The sequence below is a fragment of the Pipistrellus kuhlii genome, unplaced genomic scaffold, assembly GCF_014108245.1.
Source record: "Pipistrellus kuhlii isolate mPipKuh1 unplaced genomic scaffold, mPipKuh1.p scaffold_m20_p_11, whole genome shotgun sequence".
Taxonomy (NCBI): domain Eukaryota; kingdom Metazoa; phylum Chordata; class Mammalia; order Chiroptera; family Vespertilionidae; genus Pipistrellus; species Pipistrellus kuhlii.
Genome location: NW_023425416.1, coordinates 48,422,330 through 48,447,754, shown reverse-complemented (window position 1 = coordinate 48,447,754; position 25,425 = coordinate 48,422,330). Strand labels below are relative to the sequence as shown.

General features: G+C 44.4%; 1 protein-coding gene across 2 annotated transcripts; it reads right to left on the bottom strand.

The window, feature by feature from the left end:
• Positions 1 to 31: 31 nt before the first annotated feature.
• On the bottom strand, positions 32 to 25,423 carry LOC118715585 (C-C chemokine receptor type 3). Of its 2 annotated transcripts, XR_006741172.1 has the most exons (3): positions 25,257 to 25,423; positions 15,704 to 17,085; positions 32 to 42 (listed from the first exon to the last, which is right to left on the bottom strand). XR_006741172.1 is itself a non-coding variant. In XM_045579500.1 (2 exons), exon 2 carries the CDS (start codon positions 17,072 to 17,074, stop codon positions 16,001 to 16,003), a length of 1,074 nt encoding a protein of 357 aa, XP_045435456.1. In that variant the 5' UTR covers positions 17,075 to 17,085; positions 25,257 to 25,423; the 3' UTR covers positions 15,640 to 16,000. The 2 variants fall into 2 exon arrangements, 1 of the variants encoding a protein (XP_045435456.1); XM_045579500.1 differs by lacking the exon at positions 32 to 42 and having other exon boundaries at positions 15,640 to 17,085.
• Positions 25,424 to 25,425: the final 2 nt, after the last annotated feature.

The following is a 25,425-nucleotide window of genomic DNA, read 5'->3' as shown; positions in this document are numbered from 1 at the left end:
CCCCGCACTCCTAAATCCACTCCACATCCACAGTCAAGATTTCTCCAAGGCCCAACTTGTCCATGAAGCTTCCAGTAGCAACCCCACTCCTCCCTTCTGCCCCATTGCCTTTACCAGTGTTCCTCAAACTGTCCTGTGCTTGCATGTTTTCTTGCTGAAAGTGCAGGTTCTGATTCAGTCCGTCTGGGTGAGGCTTGATATCTGGCCTTTCTGATAAGTAACCAGATGATGTGGATGTTGCTGGTCCACCAACCTCACATAGACCAGGGGGGCCCACATCAGACCAGTGAGTGCTGTGGCTTCATGTGGAGACTAGGTCTTACATCTCCCCTGCACGTCCCATAATGCTTTCTGTGCTCAGTGCGGCAACCATGGCATTGCTTTCTAAGTGTTTGATGGGCACCATGGGAACTATCAGAAAGACACACACACACACACACACACACACACACACACACAAAAAAAAAAAAAAAAAAAAAAAAATCTCCCCAAACACAACCTAGTTCCTCAGACCTTCATGGATTGGAGTCAAGATCATGGAGAGAAGAAAATGTCTTCGCCCGTCTCTCAGCCTCCCTCCACCACCTCAGTTTTGATTCCTGTGTTGAAATCCCCTCTCCTCACCTGTCCTTTTGCCTTTTCGTCTCAGCTTCCGCAGAAGGACCGAAACTAGCAACCTTTGAGTTTAAGTCCTCAGAGTAATTCCCTTCTTGCAGGTTTTGAATTATCGGCATGACTCATCTCTCCCCTGCTGTTTGACAGCCTGCATTTCCTGGCCCCTTCTCACCCCCAAGCCCACCCACTCCTGAGACCTGTCAGTTGCTTCATCCAGTTTCCCCGAGAGACTCCCCACCTCGCTCTGTCACAGTGACCTTCCCTCTGGGGCAGAGGGACTGGTTGAAGCTCACCTTCCTAGCTGCTTCTTGGTGTTTCCACGCACAGCTGTAGCTGCTGCTCTTGTGCTTTCTGCAGGAGACCCACACATCCTCCAGGGGAAACGGGATGGCTCAACGGTCATGGAGGCTACACACACACACACACACACACACACACGGACTGCAGCCATGACATAGCTCAGAAACTGGTCCAAGCCATTGTAAGGAACACATGCAGATCAGCTGGCAATGGAGAAACTGGGGACTGGCCTGGACTCAGGGCAGGAAAGTGACGGGGCTGTAGGCTTGCACCTGGAGGAGTAGGTGCATATGGAGCATCTTACCCTGGGCCCAATGGGGTGTCCTGACCCAGGGTCCTGATTCCATTCAAACCACTCAGTCCATGGGGTGGAGCCTGGTGGTAAAAGGACAGATGTCATCTAGACTGGCATCCAAAACCCAGCTGATCTGTCCTCCAGGGCCACACTGCAGATTGGGAAGGCTGAGGACAGCCAGGGCAGGGGGACAGCACCTTCCACAGCCCCTCAGGGATGAACTAGACTACGTAGGGGTTACTATCAAACCGGAGTTGGAAATCACTGTCCCAGAGCCTGAGAGGGGGCGGAGTTTCTCTTTCCTTCCCACGAAGGCAGCCTGGCACGAGGTACGAGCTAGACTCTGGGGACATGCTGTTTTAGGTGGCGGGTTTGAAAGGGGGTACACATGCTTTCACCTTTGTATGATTACATTTGAACGTGTGCTGAAAGCAGCCTTGTAATCTGGTTGTTAATCTAGAATGGTTTGCTTTGCTAGAAACAAGCATTTGGAGGGGAAACCTGCTCTCTGCGGTATGCAGTCGATTCCTTATCTCATCAAGGTGTGCCTTTCAGTGTGTTATATTGGGTTTATTTTTTGGTCTATTTTGTTCTGTAACATTTTGAAGAAGTTATATAAGCAGATATGTTTGTCTTTTCTACCCTCTGGATTCCTGTGTTGCCATTGCTAGTCTAAGGAAAGCCGTCGATTTTTGTGTGTTCCAGAAGTTTCTTCCTCGTGGGGTTTCAAGACATAGGAACATGCAAAGTTGTAGCAATGTTTTCCTTGTGCTCACTGTGGCTGTTAGACCCTCTCAGATAATATTAAGTTATAAAAGTGATCGAAGGCATCCATATATGGTTCCTGAAATGAATTGGCTTAGTTTTAATATTTTATCATTTGGGGTGATACTTTTAGGGGATTTTCGCAATTGATCTTATTACACATTGTTCTACAATTGTCTCTCTTTTAGAAATCATTGCTGCTATTTTATCAAATAATTTTTCAGTAGCTCTTAATGCAATCCTTTGACTTTTGTTCTTTAATCGATTAATCTAATACAGAGATTTCCAACCTTTTTCATCTCATGGCACACATAAACTAATTACTATAATTTTGTGGCATACCAAAAATATTATATTTTTTTGCCCATCTGACAAAAAATGGTATAATTTTGGTTCATTTACATCTTATGACTATTGTTGTGTTGGCTGTTGTCATTTTTTAAATTTGACAAACTAAGGGAAAAGAGGTCAGTGCCCCTGACTAAAGTCAGGGATTGCATATTTTAAAATATTCATGGTTGAAAATCAGTGGTCTAATGCATTAAGGGAACAGCACTCCTAATTTGGGCTGCTTTTCGGGTTCAGATAACATGAATTGATCATAGAATAGTATTCTTTTGCTCTGCTGTTAGCTTTTATTCACTAATGCTTTGACTTTGACTTATGAACCCATAAGCAAATATATATATATTTTTTATATTGATATATAGTTGAATCCTATCTGAATCCTATCTTTAAAATAGACTGGCCTCACAAAATAAGATGGGAAGTTTTCCATCTTTTTCTATGAGCTGCAACAACTTAAATATCATAGAAACTACCTATTCTTTAAACATAATGTGGAACTTAGCTGTGAAAACATTTGGTTCTGGTATCTTTTTTTCTTTTTCTTTTTAAGATAGAAACTAGTTCACCTTCCTAACTTTTCTATGTGAATTAATCTATTAGTAGTTTCACTTCTTCTTGGATGAATTTTGATCATTTAAATTTTCTAAGAGATCTTCCATTTCCTCAGGGTTTTCAAGTGTATCACATAGTGATGGATGTGGAATTCATCTATGCTTATTCACCCCTCCTACATTTGTGACTATGTCCCCTGTCTTATCCCTAATGAATGGGAAGTTCACAGAAGAACAAATCCAAATGGTTACAAAAGTAACACAAACGTGTGCCAGCACACAAAGTCCACTGAAAGGGAACCGCACCCTGAGCACCTCACAGGAACCACACTGGAGGAGTGGAACGCCTGGCGTGATGAGTTGGTACTCAGTAGGAGAAGCGAGAGCTTTCCTCAGACGCTGTCTGTGAACAAAAAGTGGTTGGTGTTGTTTCAGAAGCTAACCTGGCAGGGTCTTTCAGATGCAATGTACATGCCTTGCACCCCACCAATCCCACTCCTGGAAATCAATGCCATTGAAATAACAGTACCAGAGTGAGGGCCAGTTATGTAAGAAGTCCGGCTGCCCGGCTGGAGACACCATGTGAGGAGCCCTGTGATCACCTGGGGAGAGGAAGATTTGACCTCTCAGCCATGCCTATGATGGGGCCAAAACTGTGAGTGGAGCTGTCTGCATTCTCTGTCCCAGCAGCCCGGGAAAACAACACACACACACACACACACACACACACACACACACACACCCCACTCAACACTTGTTCCTTAGGAAGTTTTAAATCTTGAACTAACTCTTCTTGTCTGTGCAGCATACTTGACCAAATCCTGGTTGCCTATCTCAGAATAGTTAACTAGCTTCTCTGAGTCTCCTTCTCCAGTCCCATCCAGGTGTCTTGTGATACCAAATCAAACTCCCTAATGTAGCCCTACATTTATGTCTACATCGTAAGTAACTTTTTTAAGTTAGTTTCTTCAAAAAGCTACTAAAACTGATGCTTAAGTTCTAAACGGATTTGCTACTAGGATGCACAAGAAGCTTATGAAATGGAAGGATAACCAGGACCGTCTGGTGTCTGGAAGAACAGGGACTGGAAACTCGGGCACCTCAGCAGTGAGGCTCCCGGGACCTGCTCCCTGGAAACCTGCCTCAAGATAACTCAGTTCTGTTTACCTTTGGTTCCAGATCATTTTTATTGAGAGGGTCAAAACTATTCTATTGGAAATGTTTAAATCTGATCATGCAGTGTGGGTCATCCCCAAAGTTAGGAAGCAGAGTAGCCACTGTGGGAATTTCTATAAGCTGATGGACAGCTCTCTGGGTGTTTATCACAGTCCACCCCTTGGCTGCATGCAAACATACACTTGATCTTTTTTTCCTGATTATCCAAAGGTGAATTAGGATATCAGGATAAATGTGAAAGCACTCAGACTCTCCATGGGGACCTGGAGGTGGGGGTGGTGGGTGGAGAACAACTCAAAGTCAACACCCTCTGCTGCACCTAGAAATGAGTTCTCAAGTTCACTGTCATCCAAGTCCATGTGAGGTCAATGTCTATTGGACTTTCACTATGAGCTCCTATTGATCATCTGCAGCCTACGAACCAACGTTGAAGTTAACTGCAGCCAGCATAACTCACACACAATAACAGGAGGAGTAAAGGAGAAAGAGAATTACAGACAGTAATAATCAGATTTATTTTGCAACCTGGATGGAAGACCCACCCTCCACTCCCGTTTCCTGTTTCCTTTCTTTTGGCCACCACCTCCATGGGTGGAGTCCTTTGACGTAGCCCAATCTTTCATTCCTCAATCATCTGAGACCTGCCTGCATAGGATGGTGGTAGTTTCTGTTAAACTCCTACTTTGCGGTAGAATAGTACAAGGAAATGCCTAAAATGTTTTCCTACATTTCATGCATATGGTATATGCGCTTCTGAAGTATATATATATTTTTTTTTCTTCCCGCCCCCCTTTTTCTAATTGAGTAAGGAAATGGCAGTTGGTCAGGTGGCATTCTCAGTTTCCAATTGAGAACTTTTGGGGTACCTTGGGCACTAAAACTTTAAAATAGTGGAACTTATTGGTGTGAAGACAGGAAGTAATAATTAGGTAAGAACATGAGGTGTCACTACCTCCTGCTTCTCTTCGCATCTCCACATGTGGCCCCTGGAACTGTGCCCGTAGGCTGTGGTTCAGAGGCTAGGTCATCACTATCGTCCAAAATGTCTCCGTTGGTAGTTTAGCTAAATGTTTGCATAATTTAAAATATTGATTTACTTTTCAGTCATTAAGAAAAGGAAAAGCATTCTACCAATACATATTTAGGCTTCTTCTAAGGCTTCTTAAAACACTTATAGTTCATGAAAAGACCACACTAATGTTGCTCTTTTTTTTTTTTTAAGTCACATGAGTCATGAGACTAAATAGCACATGGATTTTTGACAAGCACCCAGTAGAGATATAACTCATGTAAGAATTCGCTGCTATACAAAGTGGGGGTTGAGGTAATAGAAGACAGGGGGGGAAAGATGATTAAAAGAATCTAATGTTGGCTTTAGCTTTGACCTTAGTCATCAGAAGGGCCAAAAAGCTAGATGCCTGCATCATCGTCATTTCGGGGATTTCTGAGCTTATGCATGATCAGTGGTCATGTGATCATGTAGGTTTTCATCATTTCAGTGCATGCAACACAAGCACACGTTCATTGTAAATAACTGAATATTCAGTTCCAAATGTAACAAAGCATTTGGATGTAACTTAAAGTGAAAAATCTCCTTATGTGTGTTATATGTTGAAATTCTGTCAACCAATTGAAACACAAATGTGCATTAAACATTGAAAGAGTACAATGCTGCAAATTAATGACAATATAAGCTGTCAATATTATGTGCAAAAATTAAGATGCTTCAAATGGTTAAATAAATTTTAAAAAGATAGAATGGAGTTAAAACAAGTAATAAGATGCCTGGCAGGCATGGCTCAGTGATTGAGTGTCGACCTGTGAGTCAGGAGGTCATGGTTCAATTCCTGGTTAGAGTACGTGCCTGGGTTGCAGGCTTGGTCCCCTGTGGGGGGGGGGGGGGGGGGGGGTGTGTGCAGGAGGCAGCCAATCAATGGTTCTTTCTCATCATTGATGTGTTTCTGTCTTGCTCTCCCTCTCCCTTTCTCTCAGAAATCTATAAAAATATATTTTTTTTTAAACGACAAGTAATAAGAGACAGTACATGTTATCTGAATGCTATAGGAAGCATATTGTGTCAGTGTTGGGGTGAGAGATGTTTACAAACATAAATAACATTAAAGGGTAGGATAGAGATTATGGAGATTCAATTATATAATTTTCATATTTGCAGTTATTTGACTTGCTAGAATTATTCATAAAATTAAACAAATGACCTTTAAGAACTGTAGTTAATTTTTAGGTTTGTCAATTCAATTTCAGCCAGAATCTTTCCAGGAGATTTTCTAAGTGAGAATTCTTCTCATTTTAACAAAAGCAGAATGACAAGAGCCCCACCTCAAAATTTCACAAAAGGATTCCAGAAGAATGTACAAAAATATCCATGATAAGCCTTCTTTGATCCAGGCATAAAGAGAATATATAAGGCATCAAGAAGAAGGAAAAAATGTTGAGGAAAGAAATCACAAAGCATATTTTATTTCACTAGTCAAACTTCGTAACAATCAACTTCACAAGAATGTTTTACCTTTAAAGACACGGCCTTCATCTTCAAAAGACAACTGAAAGCATAGCGGTTCAAATTTAAACAGAAACCTTATCACAATGATTGCTAGAGATTGCCAACCCTTTTCAGAAATAAAAAGATTTTGAGATTTGTCCAGTCTGTGAATTCTAGATGCAAAGATCCTTCTAGAAGACATTTGACTATGATTCTGTGCACAAAAGGATTCCTGATAATGCTGACCATACTGGTCCTACTGGGCTTGTGCCCTGTGCATCTGATGCTGGGACATGCAGAGACAACCAGATATCTCTTTCTAAAAACATGTTTTATTGATTTTTAACGAGAGAGGAAGGAAGAGGGAGATGAGGGAGAGAGAGAGAAAGAGAAACATCGGTGAAAGAGAAACATTGATTGACTGCCTTCTGCACACCCCCTACTGGGGATTGAGCTGGCAACCCAGGCCCATGTCCTGACTGGGAAGAGAACCAGTGTCCTCTGGGTGCATGGGATGAAGCTCACACCTGAGCTTTATCTCCTTTTGTAAAAGTTTGAGGTCACAGAGGAATCACACTGAAACACAATAGGCTTTTACTTATCTGCTTGTCAAGAGATTGCTGGGTCTCAAACAGATAGCAACACAGTGAATCTGAAAGATAAAAAGATGTATCGGATGGAAAATCAACAGAGTGAAAATGTTCTGCAGGTGTTATTGAAAATGGAAAATGATGGTGGAGCGATAAGTGGCTTGTGGATCACCAGCATGCGGTGTTTTGATGGCACCTTTCAGTGGGGCTTTCTGGAAGTCCCTGTAACAGCACATCAGCAGAAATGTTGGTCACACACAAAAGGGATGGAAGGCCAGGTGTGGCACTCGGGCTTTAGCAGAAGGTAAACCGTGCGACACATGGAGATAGTAAAACTGCCTCCACACACACTTAGCCCAGGGGCACAGCCCCCACGCTGGTTGGAAAGGCTGTTTGGCGAAAGAAGGGGTAATGCACATTCCAGATGACAAGACTGGGGAGGAGAACTTGCTCGCAGCCAATAGTTGTGGGGAAAATAGCTGGTTTCTGGAACCCACTAAAGAAGTCATCTTGAAAGCAGTGCGCTGCTGACACGGCGTGGCTGAGAGGACCCTGCCATCCTTCCCCTCCAGAGGCGGGTGTGTGACAGCTGAGCAGACACCTGGGACTGTTCATTAAAACACCGAATGCCTCTTACTCCCACCGACCCCCACCTTCTCTGGGGTTTGACGTTCTGATTGAGTCAGGGGGAGAGATCAACCAGGGACTTGTGTGCATGGATATGAGCCTAATCAATGGACACAGAAAACAGGGGGTGGGGCATGAGTGGGGGTGGGGAGTAATGAGGGAATAAGGACAGATATGTAATAATAATAATAATAATAATAATAAATTAATTAATAATAATTTAAAAAACACAGAGTACCAGTTACATTGCTCCACGGCCTATTCTTAGATTCAAGGTTTAAGAACCAGCTTTTCTCAGGTGCTTGTATGGAACCCCAAGTGCATGGAAAACTAGGAGAGATGGATAAAAGGAAAGTGAAGGCAGTAATCATGAGCTGTGTCTTTGCTTGCGGTCCCCAGAAGGCAGAGTCCCAGGTCCAGGCTCAGGTGCTGGCGTATCATCCAGGAATGTGATCATCCGGTATTGTGATCTCAGGCTGCAGAGGTGAGGGGCAGGGTAGAAAGCAGAGAAAGAGGAAGGACCAGGACCAAGATGCCTGGCGGCCATCACACGGACGCTGGCAGCTGTGAGACGCTTCTCCAGACTGTCCATCTTGGGGATGGAGCTGGACACGTTTTCTCAGCAGCTCCAGTCTCTCACTAGTCAAAGCTTTGTCCCAATGGATGTCAAATCCCCTGCAGGTCCAGTTTGCACGTGTGGGTGCTGAGTGTCAATGGACGAGTCCTGGGACCATTGAGAGGGTGGCCCAGCCTGGACCAGGTGCCATCAGGCTGCATCTGTGCAAGGCAGCTGGAACCCACAGCAGAAAAGGCCACCGAGATGAGAAGCTCCCAGGAGTTGTCCATATAGTCAGCTTCTGAGAACCCAGTCACAAGGTGTCTTCTTCAAGCAGCGCACAATGAAGTCGCATTATCACCAGCGATGATATCTTTAACTCCAAGAGTTGGGGAGGAGACCAACTGTCAGCTTAGTGGGTTACCATGAGAGATAAAGAAAGGAAAGCCAGCATGGCTGTGAGCACTTTCCCATACTGGCAGCGAAACACCAAACCGCTCCTCCACCAACCTCGGTTGGAAGCCAGGGACTATATCGTATCTCACAGGTGCTGGGTGGTGACCACTGCAGGTCCAGTTTGCACGTGTGGGTGCTGAGTGTCAATGGACGAGTCCTGGGACCATTGAGAGGGTGGCCCAGCCTGGACCAGGAGCCACTGAATGCTGACAATCCTAAGAAGCGATGCTACGCTTTAAAATGACAGCGCTCACTTTTAATATGCCATTGCAGTTATCATAGCATGTTCAAATGAGATCTCAGATCATTCTTAAATCCCAGCATTTTCCCCCCTGTGATGGTGACCAACAGTCTTAGCCTTAGTGTGGCCAGGTACTGGGTTTTAGCGAACACTGGGCCACTCAGCATTTCCCTAAAATGTGCAGTCTGTTGGCCTCTAATTTAATATTGTTCTAACCATTGTTTAGTGACTGTATTAGACAGTGTTTGCTCTTTGTTTGAGTTACTAAGAAGTGCAGGGTCAAGTGCGTGTTTACTGCTTTCAATGGTCAGGGCCTTAGTGTATGCAATGGGAACTAATTCTGTTATGGCTTAATCTGACTCTACTGTCCCTGTTTTCTATTTGCTCTTATTTCCTTATCTAATAACATCACATTTTTAAAGTTACTTTTTATGACAGTTATCATAGAGCATAACAAGCAATTAGAAATAGCATCTCCAGCTCCATCCCTGCCCAGTCATCCAAGGCAACCACTTTCATTTCTTTTGGCCATTTCTCCTGGTGCTGACCGCCGTGTTGTTAAGTAATATGCTTATACTGCAACCTCACAGTGTATCAGTTTTTGACATTATTTGTTGATTTCCTATTCTTGTTTTCCTACTCATTGTTCTCTTTCAAACCTTGTGTTAACTTTTCTTTTAAAATTTCTGATATTATATGTTTAATTTCCAAGAGTGTTTTCCTCTTTTCTGATTGTTCCCATTGTGCCCTGACTGAATTCCTGACCCGGAAATTCTATAGGACTGTAATGACTTGCTTCAGCAAGAGAACCAGATTTAGGAAAACACACACAATTGAATCACTCTCAGATTTAGTTGCAATACTCTACTGTTATTCTCCAAGACCCATCCATTTTTTATGTCAGCCAATGGGAGAATTAAAAGGAGATATGAGCCCTACCCAGTGTGGCTCAGTTGGTTTAGTGTCATCCCACACACCAAGAGGGAGCCAGTTTGATTCCCATTGAGGGCGCATGATGGATTGTGGGCTTAATCTCCAGTAGGGGGCATACAGGAGGTTCTTTTCTCCTCTCTCTCTCTCTAATGTTCCTCTCTCTCTCTCTCCCTCTCTCTCTCTCCTTCTCTCTAAAATCAATAGAAACATAGTTAAAAAGGAGGTTTGATAGGAGCTTCTAGGTGTGCTTCTTTCTCATCTATGAGGGGACACTAAAATGCTATTTCCCCTGAGGAATAGTGTGTTTGTTTTGATTGGCAGGACAGGAAGTCTCCAATGGCTTCTACATGGATGATCCTCTCAGAGTAACCTTTTTCTACTGTCTAAAAGCAAGTGTGGGAATCCCACCCTTTGCTGACCATATTTATCCCTGAACTGCACTTGGGGACTAATGAAAAAAAAATCACAAAGTGGGTTCAGGGTCTATTCAGTCCATAATGACACAAGGTCGCATCAAAACTCTAGCACCTACTCTGTGGTGACCTCAACGATTTCCTGGGTTATTATTTGTTTATTTATTTTTTTACACTATACTATTTGCAAAGATTCTCTCTCTCTCTCTCTCTCTCTCTCTCTCTCTCTCTCTCTCTCTCTCTCTCTCATTACTATAATTTACAACTGGCATCCAATGATGCCTAACAAGTTTGAGTATCACTTTTCCCAGTACATGTGATTCCAGCAAAGTGGCTGCAGGCCCACTTGGGAAAGGCTAGAGTGAGGGTTCTCACGAGTGGCGATAGCATAAAGCTTTTCCTCAAAGATGTGTGGTTTCCTTATCAGCAAGAAGGGTGGTTTGTGAAATGACCCACTTCTGAGAATTTGAAGAGAGGCCAAATTCTCAGAAGTTCTCTTTAAATCAACTCAAGACAGGCCTGGTTTGGGCCAGACCTAACATTTCCAAGAATTCCTGGGATTTCATGGTGAATGAACATGCTCAGGGTATTTCTGGATGCCAGTTGACTCCTTGTGCCCTGATCACCACCCTTTCTCTGTTGGCTTTTATAACAGCCGCACCTATGTTGTTTCTGGCAGGTCGAACATCCACACTTAGTGTATTCCCTAATACACTAAGGTCAAGGACTTGAGGTCAAGGATTGTATTTGAATTACAGCTCCTCCCACTGCCATTCCAGATGACCTTCCTCTCCAATATTGTCTTCATGACAAAGGAGAGTAGGGTCTTCTCCACTACACAGAGAGAGAGAGTGAAGTAGACTGATCAGAACCCACATGATAGAGGTAACATAGTGTTCCAGTCTTCTAAGTTATTCCAAGGGATTCTGGCCTTTTGCGCTCACCTAACATGGACCAGTATTTGGTCCAAATCTATAGTAGCCCAATCAGAAACCTCTTAGACTTTCCTTAGCCATTGAGTTCACTGTTTCTGGTGAGTGCACGTAACAATAAATTCAGCCCAATCCGAAATTCTGTCCTGCCCTCTTTTATGAAGCACTCTCGAAGTCCAAACTCAGCTTTTTGATATGACCTAGGAAACAAGTCTTGTAATTCCTTAGGGAATCGTCTTCCTTGCTCTGAATCTGCATGTTATCTTCTGGGCCATGTTGAATTCAACTCCGATTTCCTAAGTGAGCGTGAAGAGCGGTACATGGGATGAGCTGTGAACTCTCTCATGCTTGGGCAAACAGCGTCGTTGGGAATGAGGGGGGTAGAAGACAGCGAGTCTGAGGGCACAGGGGGCTCGAGGCTTCCCACATCCTCTGTGTCCTTCCAGATATTCCCAGCCCCATGGATTCTCCCTTTGTCTCAATGCTTTCCATTCATACATGGTGTTCTCTTGACTATGCAGAGCCTGCTGTGGCTCCGCATTAGCGAGGGCCCCCTAGTGTTCCCATTTCCCATTGCAATTGTAATTGCAGCTGGTTTTAGCAAGTAAAGGACCATTTGAGGCTAATTTGCCAGGAAAAACTGAGCCAGGAAGAACCTTGTCCTACCTGAAAATTGAGAGGCTTCCCTCTGTTCAGAAAGTCTAGACTGCATCTGTCTATCTCTCTCTGTATATTTGATATATTCGATAATTGCTTTCCTTCCTTTGCCTTATTTCTCAGCCAGGATCTGGGTCTCTCACAACTTTTTAAACCCTGCAGGCTTGTCCTGAAAATTCATGTGAGCTCCATGTGCACACGAAAGGGCTGACATTTGGAAGTTTTAAATTCGCCACCCGTATGTTGAACCAACAGGACCCACGTGGTATAAACAGAAGGAATATTTATCACTGGGTCTCGTGTCCCTTTAAATTGAATTGGAGGGTGAAGTTCTAGCCTCAGGGAAAACTTGGGCAGTCCCATGACTTTTGTCATCCCACTTAGATCCTAAAAGTCCCCTAACCACTTGAGGTCACAGAAGAACATAGTTTTAATTCAGAAATAGAACTACCCAGGGGATCTAAGCAGCTTGTCTACAGACTTCACACCCTGACTTTCTCCCGCAACCTGGTTTCCCTGGTTAAGATGCAACTCTCCAAGCCCCAGACCCTGCGGGAGGTGGGTTGTCAGGATTAAGAAACTTCTCTAAAGGACAAAAAAAGTGAATATTTTAGAACGTGTGGGCCATGCAATCTTTGTCGTAATGACTCAACCCTGTCATGGGACAAAAGCCACCCAGCCAATTGGTGAACAATTGATTGTGGTCATGTTCCAGCGAATTCATGGTACAGGCACGGGCCGGATGTGGCCTGTGGCTCTGATTACACCCACCCCTCGATCAGATCGGTGCATAGAGAAAGAGAGTGGTGACCCTGCCTGGACTGGGGTTTTACCCAGGGGCAGAAGCGGAAGAAAACCCAGCAAAGTTCTTGGTGGCCCACAGGCTAGGAAAGAGAGAAACCTGCTTTGTTCGGGAGATGTCACAACTAAAATTTTAGTTCTGGAATTTGAAGAAAACCCAGAAATTCAAACTGGGAAAGGATCATCTATTTTTTATTTTTATTTTTAAATAGCAGAGTATGATGCTCAATACAAAGGAGGAGGAACAGGAAGTTCACGATGCAGTGTGTTCATGATCCCCTGCCATTGTCAAGGTCAGATGGTCCCACCATCTGTGTAGTGTCTTTTGGGCCACTATGCCTTCCAACCAGTGGACTCCCCTGCCTGGGCACCACCCTCACTTCCACCTTTTGCTTCATGAAAAAAGTGGTTCACAAACCAGTTTGAATATGTTGCGGATGTTTCAGCTTCCCGGGAGCATTTTCCCAAACTAGGAAGGCCCTGGGCCAGAGTGCTGGGAAATCAACATCCCCAGGAGCAGCCCTCAGGAGTGCAAAGTAAATACCCCACCCCCGGACCCCAGGAGTGGGATAACAGGTGTGACCCACACTGTTTCTCAGAGTTTCCTAGCAGTTTTGAGCTCCAGGCGCCCCCCGGGGAAGGAGCTTGGTGGTGTGCCCTTTGCCGGCATCTTCCTGTTCCTTCCCCACTCCCTGCTGGAGTTCCTTGTACTTACCATATAAACCCTTGGCTCTCATACCCTTGCCCAGGCACTGCTCTCGGGGGACCCAACCTAAGCAGAATTCACTCTCTGCGTCCATTGTGAAATGTCTTCATTCTGCTTTCTGCAACAGGGTCCCTAGATCACCTGTCACATTTCATTTCGGTCACTTGAGTCAGATGGGTCTCTTTCACTGAACAATGAGTGAGTTTTCTAGAAATGAGCCTTGTTTGATTTTGTTTGCCTCACCGGCATTTCCCCTGGTCTGTGGCACAGTGTTCAGGGCATGTGTGGGCTGACTACAGGAAGCTGGTTGCGTAGGTAGAGTAGAGGTGAGGGGGGCGAGTTTGAAGGGAATAACTGCACCACTTACCACATGGAGCAGCCACTAGCTTCACGTGACTATTAAAATGGAATAGAAACTGCCCTGGCTGGTGTGGCTCAGCTGGTCAGTTGGTCGGCGTTGTCCTGTGCACCAAAAGGTTGCCAGTTCTATTTCTGGTCAAGGCACATGATTGGATTGTGGGCTCAGTCCCCAGTGGGGGTGTGCTGGAGGCAACTGGTTGATGTTTTGCTCTCACACTGATCTCTCTCTCTCTCTCTCGCGCTCTCTCTCTCTCTCTCTCTCTCTCTCTCTCTCTCTCTCTCTCTCTCCCTCTCCCTCTCTCTCCCCTCCCCCCCATTTCTCTGCCTAAAAAAATCAATTAAAATAGAAAAAAAAATAGAATTTCAGTTCCTCAGTCACAGTGGCCATATTTCAAGTGCTCATAGCTGCACGTGCTGGTAATGGATGGTGCAGATGTGCTGGGTTGGGGAGCAGAATGGAGCACCCTGAGGTCATGATGTGATTATGGGCAGTTTGTGCGGGTCACAAAGCTCCTAAAAGCCTTCAGGGACCAGGGGAGTATCTAAATAAGCACTTCTATCTGGCACTGTAATTCCCTAAGGGCAGACACTACTTCTCAATGAAAGTCTCTCTCTCTCTCTCTCTCTCTCTCTCTCTCTCTCTCTCTCTCTCTCTCTCTCTCTCTCATTTTGATTTTTTTTCAGTCAACCATATATCACTCCTCCGGGTGCTCCTGCCCCCTCTCTTCCCAGCTGTTGCTCTTTCGTTGCCTCCGCCCTTGCACTTGTCCCCTAACTTCTCTCCTGCATGGTTCTGGGACTTCCCCTCCATCCTTGGCGTGTGGCCTGGTCTATCTTCCTAAGGCACCACGTTGATAATTTGCTCAGAACCTTTTACTAGCTCCCCTTGCCTTCCCAACAATTTCCTGCTTTGCCTGAAGTTCATGACCCTTCCCGGCCCACCGGGCCCACCCTTCCCTCCACACATGTTCATGCTCTCCCCTCTCATCTTTGTACTGGGCATTTTTGGCTTAAGGTGCCTCTCAAATCCTCTCCCTTGCCAAGCCTCTTCCTCCTTCATAAACCTGCTCAAAAGCCACTTCCTCCACAAAGTCTTCCTCTCTCAGACTCCCCCTTCCTGGCCCAGGCATAGCATTGAGTGTGTTCCTCTTTGCGCTGGTGTTGTTTGTTTCTGTCTTACACCCCTACTCAATGAAAGATTTCCTGGAGGCAAGGATTGTGTTTGTCTTATATATTCTGCATCCTTCCCTTAGCTGAAAGCTATGGTTGTGCATCCTGTCTACGTCACCTCACACACAATCGTTGAATGAGCGGTGAGCCAGGCATTTGGGAGTACAGTGTCTGTACATTTCAGGGATAAGAAGTGTCTATGAGCAGGCCTTTCTTCTCTATACCGAAAATGCCAAATTGCTCTTCTGTTGAGTCACTCATGGGAAATGTGGTCATTTGGTGCGAATAGAAAATCAACTCAGTATTAGAAATGATCAGAGCAGGTGTAGCATATCATTATGGTGCTTGAAAATACATAGCCATAAAATGTAAAAAAAAATAAAATAAAATAACACTCAACAAACAAGCCCCAGCCGGTCTGGCTCAGTGGATAGAGTGGTGGCCTGTGGACTGAAGGGTCTCAGGTTTGATTCCGGTCAAGGGCATGTACTTTAGTTGTGGGTACAACCCCAGTAGGGGGTGTGCAGGAGGCAGCTGATAGATGTTTCTAACTTTCTATCCTTCTCCCTTCCTCTCTGTTAGAAATCAATAAAATATATTAAAAACAAACAGCCTTTTTATCAAGCAAGGAAAGAGCTGGGCACCTTAAGAAGTAACAAAATTGATTTATTGTATTTTGTGAAATACATTTCATTCATGTCAATAGCTCACTGAATATACAAAGCTTTGCCTGTTTGTAGCTGCATATACTAACTCTAACAGATGCATTAAAATGTATGCCAACTCTTCACAAGCAAAGCTCTGCTTTTCAGGGTTGACAATACGTAAAATAGCCAGCCATTGGCCTCTGGTAATGACTCCATGGTGCATAGCTATACCGCAACCGTTGTACCTATATTTTTAATGTCCTTAAGAGCTTTTCAGCGTTCAAAGCACGGATGCCATTGGCTCAACACGTTTGCTTCATGTGCCCAGCGCATTTTCTGCAGACAGCTTCCTGCATCTGACCTAGAATACAGCAGAGAGCTCATGCTCCCCTGTCGACGGGGACACAGAGCTGGTTCTCTCCAGTTTCTCGCTGGGAAGGAACAGGTGGCATTTTCCCAGGCGCAGCACCACCTGCCTGTGGAAGAAGTGGCGCAGGTGCTGCCGGAACCTCTCCCCCACGAAGGCGTAGATGATGGGGTTGACGCAGCAGTGCGTGTAGGAGATGACCTCGGTCACCTGCAGGGCCGTGTCCAGCTGGTTGCTCCGCGCACAGCTCATGTCAAAGAAGGCCTCTTGAAAAGTGGAGAGGAGGACCACCAGGTTGTAGGGTGCCCAGAAAATGAAAAAGACCACCATGATGACAAAAATGAGCCGGATGGCCTTGTGCTTTTTCCTGCTGGGGCATCGCATCAGCGTCTTGATGATCCCGGAGTAGCAGACAACCATAATGAGCAGGGGCAGAGCCAGACTCAAGAGGTTCATTCTCACGGCGTAAAACCGCCTCCATGTGTCCTCCTCGCCCTCGGGGTATAGGGAGCTACAGAACAGCTTTCCAGACTGCTCCTGGGTCTTCTGGAAGACGAATTCCGGGAGGGCCGCCAGCCCCGCCAGGACCCACGTGAAGACACTGCTTACGATGCCAATAGTGACGGTCCGGGTCCGCAGGGCAAACACGGCGTGGACGATGGCCAGGTACCGGTCTAAGGTCAGCAGGATGATGAAGAAGATCTCCCCGTACAAGCCGACGCTGTAAAGGCCCGAGAGCAACTTGCACATCCAATGGCCGAACACCCACTCATTCGACTTCAGGAAGTGGATCCAGAAGGGCAGCGTGAAGAGGAAGAGCAAGTCACAGATGGCCAGGTTGAGCAGGTAGATGTTGGTCAGAATGCAGAGGCGCCTGTATTTGGTGAGGATCACCACCACCATCACATTGCCTAGCAGCCCCACCCCGAACACCAGGGCGTAGAGGGGGGGCAGCAGCCGGGTCCCCAGCACTTGGACATCCGCTTTGTCACATGGTGTGGAGAACTCATACTCGTAGGAGGTGGTCTTTTCCTCCATCTCAGGCAAGACTTCAATTGTGGTTTCCATGTCTCTGGTCCCTGCGGTGGAAGAAGCAGAAACAACCCCATAATTACTCGGAGGCACGGCCACTGTGTCTGAATCCTGGATGGCTTGTTACTTACCCAACAAAACCTCTGAATCCCAGTTGATTTGTTATTTACGCAACAAAACTACGTGTGATCAACAGTCCGTACGTGCCAAGGTTCTTCAGCGTGTCCATCAGAGCTGCTGGGAGGGAGAGGTCAGAAATGCCAGCTGGGAGATTGGAAAGTCAGCATGGCTGCAGTGAGAAAGGAGACAGGAGGGCTGTGGGTGGCGGTGAGGATGGGGAATGTTGATTTCAGAAAATATTTGAAATAAGTACAAAACAGGAAAACACAGGCCGGACAGCAATGACAATGACAATAATATAATCGTTATTCCTGTCACTGTAACTTTTAAGATAGTTTGCATTTTATGTTTTTCGGATTATATATGACTTTCAAAATCATCTTACCTGTTTAAAAAACTAAATGTTTTTAATAGTAATAGTGATGGTTATTATTTCAAAAAATGACCTCTCTCCCTGGCCTCATGATAATGTGCTGTTCACCAGAGCTAATGGGGAAATTGAACCTTGAAGAAATTTAGTCATTTATCTCAAACTCTCTGACAAGTGAATACAAAGTTCAGGTTAGCTCTGCCTGGTGTGGCTCAGTTGGTTGGAATGTCATCTCATTCAGGTTATGGGTCAGATTCCCGGACAAGGCACATACCCAGGTTTCCTCCTGTTGGGGTGCATATAGGAGGAAACCAATTGATGTTTCTCTCTCACTTGAATATTTCACGCCCCCTTCCCCTCTCTCTAAAATCCAATGAAAGTGTGTCCTAGAGTGAGGATTAAAAAAAATTTTTTTGTCCAGCCAGTGTTGCTCAGTGGTTGAGCATTGACCTATGAGCCAGGAAGTCACAGTTCATCAGTATCTATGACCAATTTTCTCATCACTAGAATCAAATGCAGTGATTTTTTAAAAAATATATTTTATTGATTTTTCACAGAGAGGAAGAGAGAGAGAGGGACAGAGAGTCAGAAATATCGATGAGAGAGAAACGTCGACTCAGCTGCCTCCTGCACATCCCACACTGGGGATGTGCCCGCAACCAATGCGCATGCCCTTGACCAGAATTGAACCCGAGACTCTCCAGTCCGCAAGCCAAAACTCTATCCACTGAGCCAAACCGGTTTCGGCTGCAGTGATGTTTTTAAGTTTAACTTTTGATGATGTAGATATTAGATTTATTACTATTATAACAATTACAGTTATATAAGCAGTATTAATCTAGGTTAATCCCCTTTCTGCTCTTCATAATATTGAGACGAGCCTGCCATGTAGGCCAATGGGAGGGATTCCTTATCAGATTTGATATTTTTAAGATCAGGATCCCCAGGGTCAGTGCCTGCTTTTCTTACAATTACACACTTCTCCGGAGAAAAAGGAAAACTAGGCAAGGAGGGAGTCCTAGGAAGGACAGTCAGTCCCTGCACTACTGCCCTGGAATAAATTGTGCTGACTTAATCCTCTCCATGCGGAGGACGGGGAAGGACATGGATGTTTAAATCAATGCGAGTTTGTCAAGACAAGTCCTAGAAAACAATAGCTGGAGCCAATGGCCAGCACTTGTCTTTGCTCCCTAACAGAGCTCTGAGCCCCCAGAGATCTGCCCTGCCAGGGTTCTGTGTGGGTGGGAGCTATCGCAGCCGGTCCTGGCCCTTCCTCTCTCCAGCTGCAGGCCTGGGACAGCCCTCACCTCGGAGCCTCATTAGCTCATCTCGAAAATAAGGATCGTGATACTGCTTGAGGTTGTGGTAAGGACCAGATGAGACAGTGCCCATGATACCACATGTGAAACTCAGAACAGCTGTGACATGGGAAAGAAGCAGAAGTGAAAGAAAGGCAACGAGAAGCCATTGCAGATGAAATTAGGAAAACGGGGCCTCTGTGGATCTGTTTTCAGGGCCCTGTCCCAGTACCTCAGTGACACAGGCAGCTTTTCCAGGCGGAACACGGAGGAATGGCTGGTGGATTGATCTTATCAACATTATTATTCCTAATGGCATTTTCCACAGCATAATCCACAATTTTTTCTTTCTGAGAAAAAACCCACATCGCTCTACGTGTTATGCATTTACAAGCACAGACAGCGCCCTTCTCTGCTTTAATGTCAAAGGGGTAGAGCTGCCTGCTCCAGGCAGCAAAGGTGAAAAGTGTAGTAGCCTCTATTCAGAGTTAATTCTTTGTCTTTTCTTTCCTTCTCTCCCAGACCGATCTAAAAACAAGTCCACTTAAAAATTTTTCTTGAAGTTTTGTTCAACTTGACGACTACTGTGCCTTTAAAATTTAAATCATGTGTCACCTCCATAAAACCAACATGGACACTGGAGAACCTTTAGGGGGCACTAGAGTGCAACGCATGGGAGAGCACCGCACAAGCAGATTCTAGAGTCAAGAGCCAAGTCCAGGATTACTTAGTCACAGGGGGTCAGAAATATGAAAACTGGCCTCTTATAGTTAGATGTGCTTCTCATCTGTGTACACAGACCTAAAGAAAATGAATACTTAAATCTGAAATAGTTAGAAGGTTTGAATTAGGCTTTTAAAAATGGCTTTTAACAGTTTGGAAAAATAAGACAATAATAGTAAAGAAACAAACATCAACAATAAAGAAAAGCAAAAAACGAAAGTTGAAAATCTTGCCATGCTGAGTTTAGCACTAATATTAAAAGTTCTCCTTACAATGTGTACACATAGGTATACATTATACCAAGGAGGAGGAGGAGGAGGAAGAGAAGAAGAGATGATACTCCTTTAACTGGTTTGCTAAAATTGCTCATCACACAGCTCCACTGTGCATGCAAATGGAGCCTTTTCAGTGTCCAAAACTATTTGGATCTCTGTTATCAGCTTTGCACCCACTGCGGAGCCAAAAAAAGAATTCACAAATTTGAGTCAAAGTGACTTAAACAGCCTGGCAACATATAGAGAAATTAGTAAAGCCTAAAGTTGTTGCCAGCTCATAATTTCAGTTTCTTGTCTTCTCTCATTGATCCTTTCTAAAATAGCAGTGGAGCCCGGCTGACATGTGGGTGAGCATTGAACTATGACCCAGGAGGTCCCATTTCATTTCCCAGTCAGGGCGCATGCCTGGTTTGCAGGCTTGATCCCCAGTGTGGGGTGTGCTGGAAGTAGCCGATCAATGATTCTCTCTCATCATTGATGTTCCTATCTCTCTCTCCTTCTCCCTTCCTTTCTGAAATCAATTAAAAAAAATTTTTTTTTTAAATACAGGGTTGAGGCGACCTAGTTCCAACCTTTTGTAGCTAATGACATCATGATCCATGGATTTTTGGTCCTCCCTGGGCACTGTGCCTCTCCCAGGTAAAAGTGTTCCCTTAGCTCTGGCTGGAAGAGACCTCATTATCATGTTGCAGTAGAAAATGATGTTGGCTGTGAAGTAAACATATTGTGGATGGATCACGAGAATTCTCTTGTCTCCTGTTCTAAGGCTTGTGGCCAATCATCCTTTAAAAAGATATTAGCTTATAAGAACATGTAATAAATAACTTCAAAATGCACCGGGTATTTAATTTTAAAGCATGTCTTCAACAGTTATGTAAAATGTTTTTTGAACTCATTCAATAGAAACTTATCTGGCCACTGGGTAAAGCTAGTAATAAAACTACTGGTCTGCTGTGTGCCAAGATCCCGTAAGAGGCAACCCAGAGGAGTGCTGGTTCAGCATAATGAGCTGGTGTGGTGGAGAAAGGGATAAGTGAATAAGAAGCTTATCCCGGAGGTGAGAAGTCTAAAGGGAAGGCGTCCCAACCAGAGAGAAGAGGAAGGCTGACTGCTAGGTGAGGGAGTGCCACTAACAAAGGGTAGCCAGCGCCCTGGCCCTGGAAGAGTGGACCGTCCTGCCTCACATTCGCGGACTTTGGTGAGGCAAAAGCTGGCAAATCAGAGGGTCGAGGGAAGGGATGCTTATCAGAAATTTGAGTGGACGGTGTGGTCTGGAGAAGCCTGAAGCCAGGAGTGGGGGTTCCCACAGGCCCGTGGTTTGGGCACCAAAATGTTAGGTCTGCAGGGACAGGAGCCAAGTAAGGAAGTTGTGAGAGTATTATTGCATTCTCTCACAATAAATAATTGTGTGTGGGTGTCAGCCCTAAGGGGGTGGTAAGGTTCTCTTTTCTAGGGTAGAAGTATGCAATATAGGGTCAGGGTGCCAAGCAGAGGGAACGGAGGGGAGAGGAGGGCAGGAGTCATACTGGGAGGCAAGGGAGGAGAGCGCCCAGGTCAGCCAGGCGGAGAGGACGGAGGATGTCTGCCCATCTGCCCCAAGCTACGGAAAAAGGCTTATAACAACGTATATTTCAGAAACATGTCTGAGCAGAAGAGACTAGGGGTAGTTCATCCTAACAATATACAGGCAACCTCCCTTGTTAGTGTGGAGTATTTAGCAAATACCGTATTTTTCGGACCATAAGACGCTCCGGACCATAAGACGCACCAGTTTTTAGAGAAGGGAAATGAAGAAAAAACGATTCTGAAACAAATAGTGTCCTAAAATATTTTATGTGCATTAAAACCCAACATCACAGTCATAAACACATGTAATCAACCCTGTAAAGTAAACAGCAGCATTTAGAACCATTTTAGAGCCGGGCAAGCGCACAGAGACCACACAGAGCCGGGCAAGTAAAAAAACTTTTTTTTTAAAGTATATGTGTAGGCTATATTTGGACCATAAGACGCAGGGACTTCCCCCCCCCCCCCACACACTTCTGGGGGGGGAAAAAGTGCGTCTTATGGTCCGAAAAATACGGTACCTCTCCATATTGACAAGCATCGTCTTGTACTCATGGGTTTACATTTTAATGACTTTTGCAAAGCTGAATGGAGTATAATCATCTAGGATTTGGAGACACTTCTTTAGAAAACATAGTTAGGTTTAGAATGCCATTTTAATGATCACAAAAAGCAAATTTTAATGACGACACTCAGTGCTGGAGCACCGAGTCATTGTTTAATAAGTTTCAGAAATCTTCTAGATAACAAAAACCATCAAGAGACAATGGGCTTTCTTCGATTGAGTAGTTCACCTCCTCGAATTTACCCTAAAGGGGAAACCACAATTGTGCACAAAGGTGGCATCATTTTCATTATAGAAAGAGACAAAGAAATGGAAGCGGTCTAACTTTTGGGCCCATGAAGGATATTCTGAACAAACTCTAGTCCATTTACACAATGGAGTATTGATTATGCAGTCATTGCAGGCAGTTCTGGAGACCAGGTAGACACACAGACAAATATCCATGGAAAATGGAGAGAAAGGACTGTGCCTAAATTGAGATCACAATATGAAACTGTATGTTCATATAAAAGGCCAGGGACAAAAAGTAAAAATCATGGTGGCAGGGAAGTGGATTATCATTTTTAAAGTTGTAAAATTTGAGCCGAAACTGGTTTGGCTCAATGGATAGAGCTTCGGCCTGCAGACTGAAAGGTCCCGAGTTCGATTCCAGTTCAAAGGGCATGTACCTTGGTTGCTGGCACATCCCCTGTAGGGGGTGTGCAAGAGGCAGCTGATTGATGATTCTCATCGATGTTTCTAACACTCTATCCCTCTCTCTTCCTCTCTAAAAAATCAATAAAATATATTTTTAAAAATAAATAAATAAAGTTGAAAATTTTGAATTTTTCTGTATTTCTTTACAATGAAATTGTAACAGAAGGCAAGTGCTTGGAAGCAGTGACCACTGGAAGACTTAGCCAATACATAAAGGTAATTGGGCTGAAAAGCAAAGCAAATGACAGGACAAAGGGCTTACTCATCAGAACCAAAAACCACAGCAGACACCTAAGAAACCTGAGGTGGATGCCATGCGAGGCGAAGCATTTGGTTTTTGCTCAGAAATGTTAGCGGCTTTGCTTCTCCTTCTTGTTCTTGGGGGGAGCTGATGTGCAACCACCCCGACGGGGGACTTACTCTTGACCAATTTAGGAGGCTGTGTAAATGGTCACTTTCCATGATTTGCATACACCACCTCTGTTAATGTGATCTAAGTCAGTGTTTTTCAACCTTTTTTGGGCAAAGGCACACTTGTTTCATGAAAAAAATCACGAGACACACCACCATTAGAAAATGTTAAAAAATTTAACTCTGTGCCTATATTGACTATATATAACGTAATTCTCTTGAATATAGGAATCAAATAAACACAAAGAAAGTATTTTATAATTACTTTATTATGAAATATTAAGTAAACAAAATAGTGAAAAATTATAAAATTCTTGTCTTGTCTGCACCTACGGCACACCAGGCAACATCTCGCGGCACACTAGTGTGCCGCGGAACAGTGGTTGAAAAACGCTGATCTAAGTTCACATGCAGGGAGTTTTTTTCAAAAAAACCTCATCACAAACTACCCTTATGGTCACTAGAATTACAGATCAGCATGTGATGGGGTTTTATAAGTGGTCCAAGACTGCATCCAGAGCACTGTGGTAGGTCCCAGGCAAGACATTTAACGCAAACATTTCCCAACTGAAACGTAGTCAAGAGGAAACCCTACCCAGTGAAGATGTGCGAAGGAGCCTGGGGCATCCACCTGCAGAAATGACGCTTGGGGAGGAGAGGGAACAAGGTGCGGGCTGTGGCTGGGGGTGTTCAGCATGATCACAGGGTTCAGCTTCCTGGCCCCTGGCCCTCCCACCCCCACCTGTGCCACGGAGAGAGAACCACTGTCTCTTTTCTAGGTAACGTGTGTTATCATTGATATCACCCTTGTGAAGTATTTAATACTCTGATAGTTTAAATTTTATATCCTGGACCTAGTCCCATGTGGTTAAAAATGATCAGAAAATATAATCTGTAATGATTCCAACATATTGTATAGATATTGGTGATTATTTTATCACTGTCTTATTGATGAATAATTGTTTCCAATTTGCACTTTTATAAATAATGCCTCAATAAACATATTTGTCTGCATTTTTTGTTATTTCCTTAAAGTAGATTTCCCAAAGCACCTTTTCTACTTGCAGTCATATTGCTAAGGCTCTTGGTGCATTTTGCCAAATTGCTCCCAGGAAGTGTGTAACCATATATTTACTCTTGGCACTAGTACGTGATGATACCCTTCTCAGCAAGCATCCATCAACACAGAGAAGATTTAAAAGAACGTAATTATTTTGCCAATTATATGGCCAAAGGGATGTCATTATTGTTGTAACTAACATTTATTTAATTTCTTTTTAACTGTAATTATTAGTCATGCGTATTTTCTTTTTTATGAATTATCTGTTTGTGCCCTTTACCCTTTTTTTCTACTGGCTATGTCCTTTTTTTTTTTTTTTTTCTTACTGAGTCATACAGTACTTTCTTTCCCCCAGCAGAGGTAACAGCCTGCATGGTTCAATGTTATCATCACCACCTTCTGACAAGAGCTGCAAATGTGTTCCAATTCCTTTTGCTTCCATATGCTGAAGACCCCATATTCCCATCTTCCTCCCCCAAAATGCTCATCAAATAACACCTCATTTCCATCTCCAGCCAATCCAAGGTTTCCTAGACGAGAAAAGATTTCTATCCCTACCTACTCTCTAACACAGAGCAAGGCAAAGCAGTCAACCTTGCAGAGCCAGGCAAAAAGATACAAAATCGGTCCACTGATTCATCTAATAATCTGACTCAGAAAACAAGTTTTCTTACAAGTCAGTATCAATAGACAAACATAAAACTACTGTTACCCTCGTGGAGTGGTCATGTTCTCAATTAGTTGAGAATTTATGAAAGCCTTAGGGAAGGCAAGATGGGCACGGTTATGGGCTATTGACCGACTAGGCATAAAAGGCTGAGTTGGTATGAGTGGGAGAAAGACAGGGAAATGGGAGAAAGCAAGAAGGCAGTGGACATATTATACAACACACTCTTCCACTTGGACACCCTGCTACTTATTAATTGGCGTGGATCTCCCTCCCCTCTGCCTCCTTCATTCAAGAGCACTTCTGGGAGGCACTGCTTCCGCCCACCCAAGCCCCTTGCCTTATCTCCTCTTTCCTAGAACCCTGACATTCTACCTGGAAGTCTCTTCTAAATAAACAGCTTCTTTTGCATTTAGTAAATCCCCCCTCCCCCCCAGCTGATAATCAAAAGAAGACAAAGGGGGTACCTGCTAATTTAGCAAAATCCTCCGGGCGTCCAGCGACAGCTTAGGTCTCGCCACTGATGAAGCGGAGGCACCATCTATTTTGAGACATTGGAAAGGTAAGAAACCAACTGGCTTCCTCTTCTGAACCAGGCTACTGTCTCAAGTTTTGTAAGTTTTCAGAAAGATATAA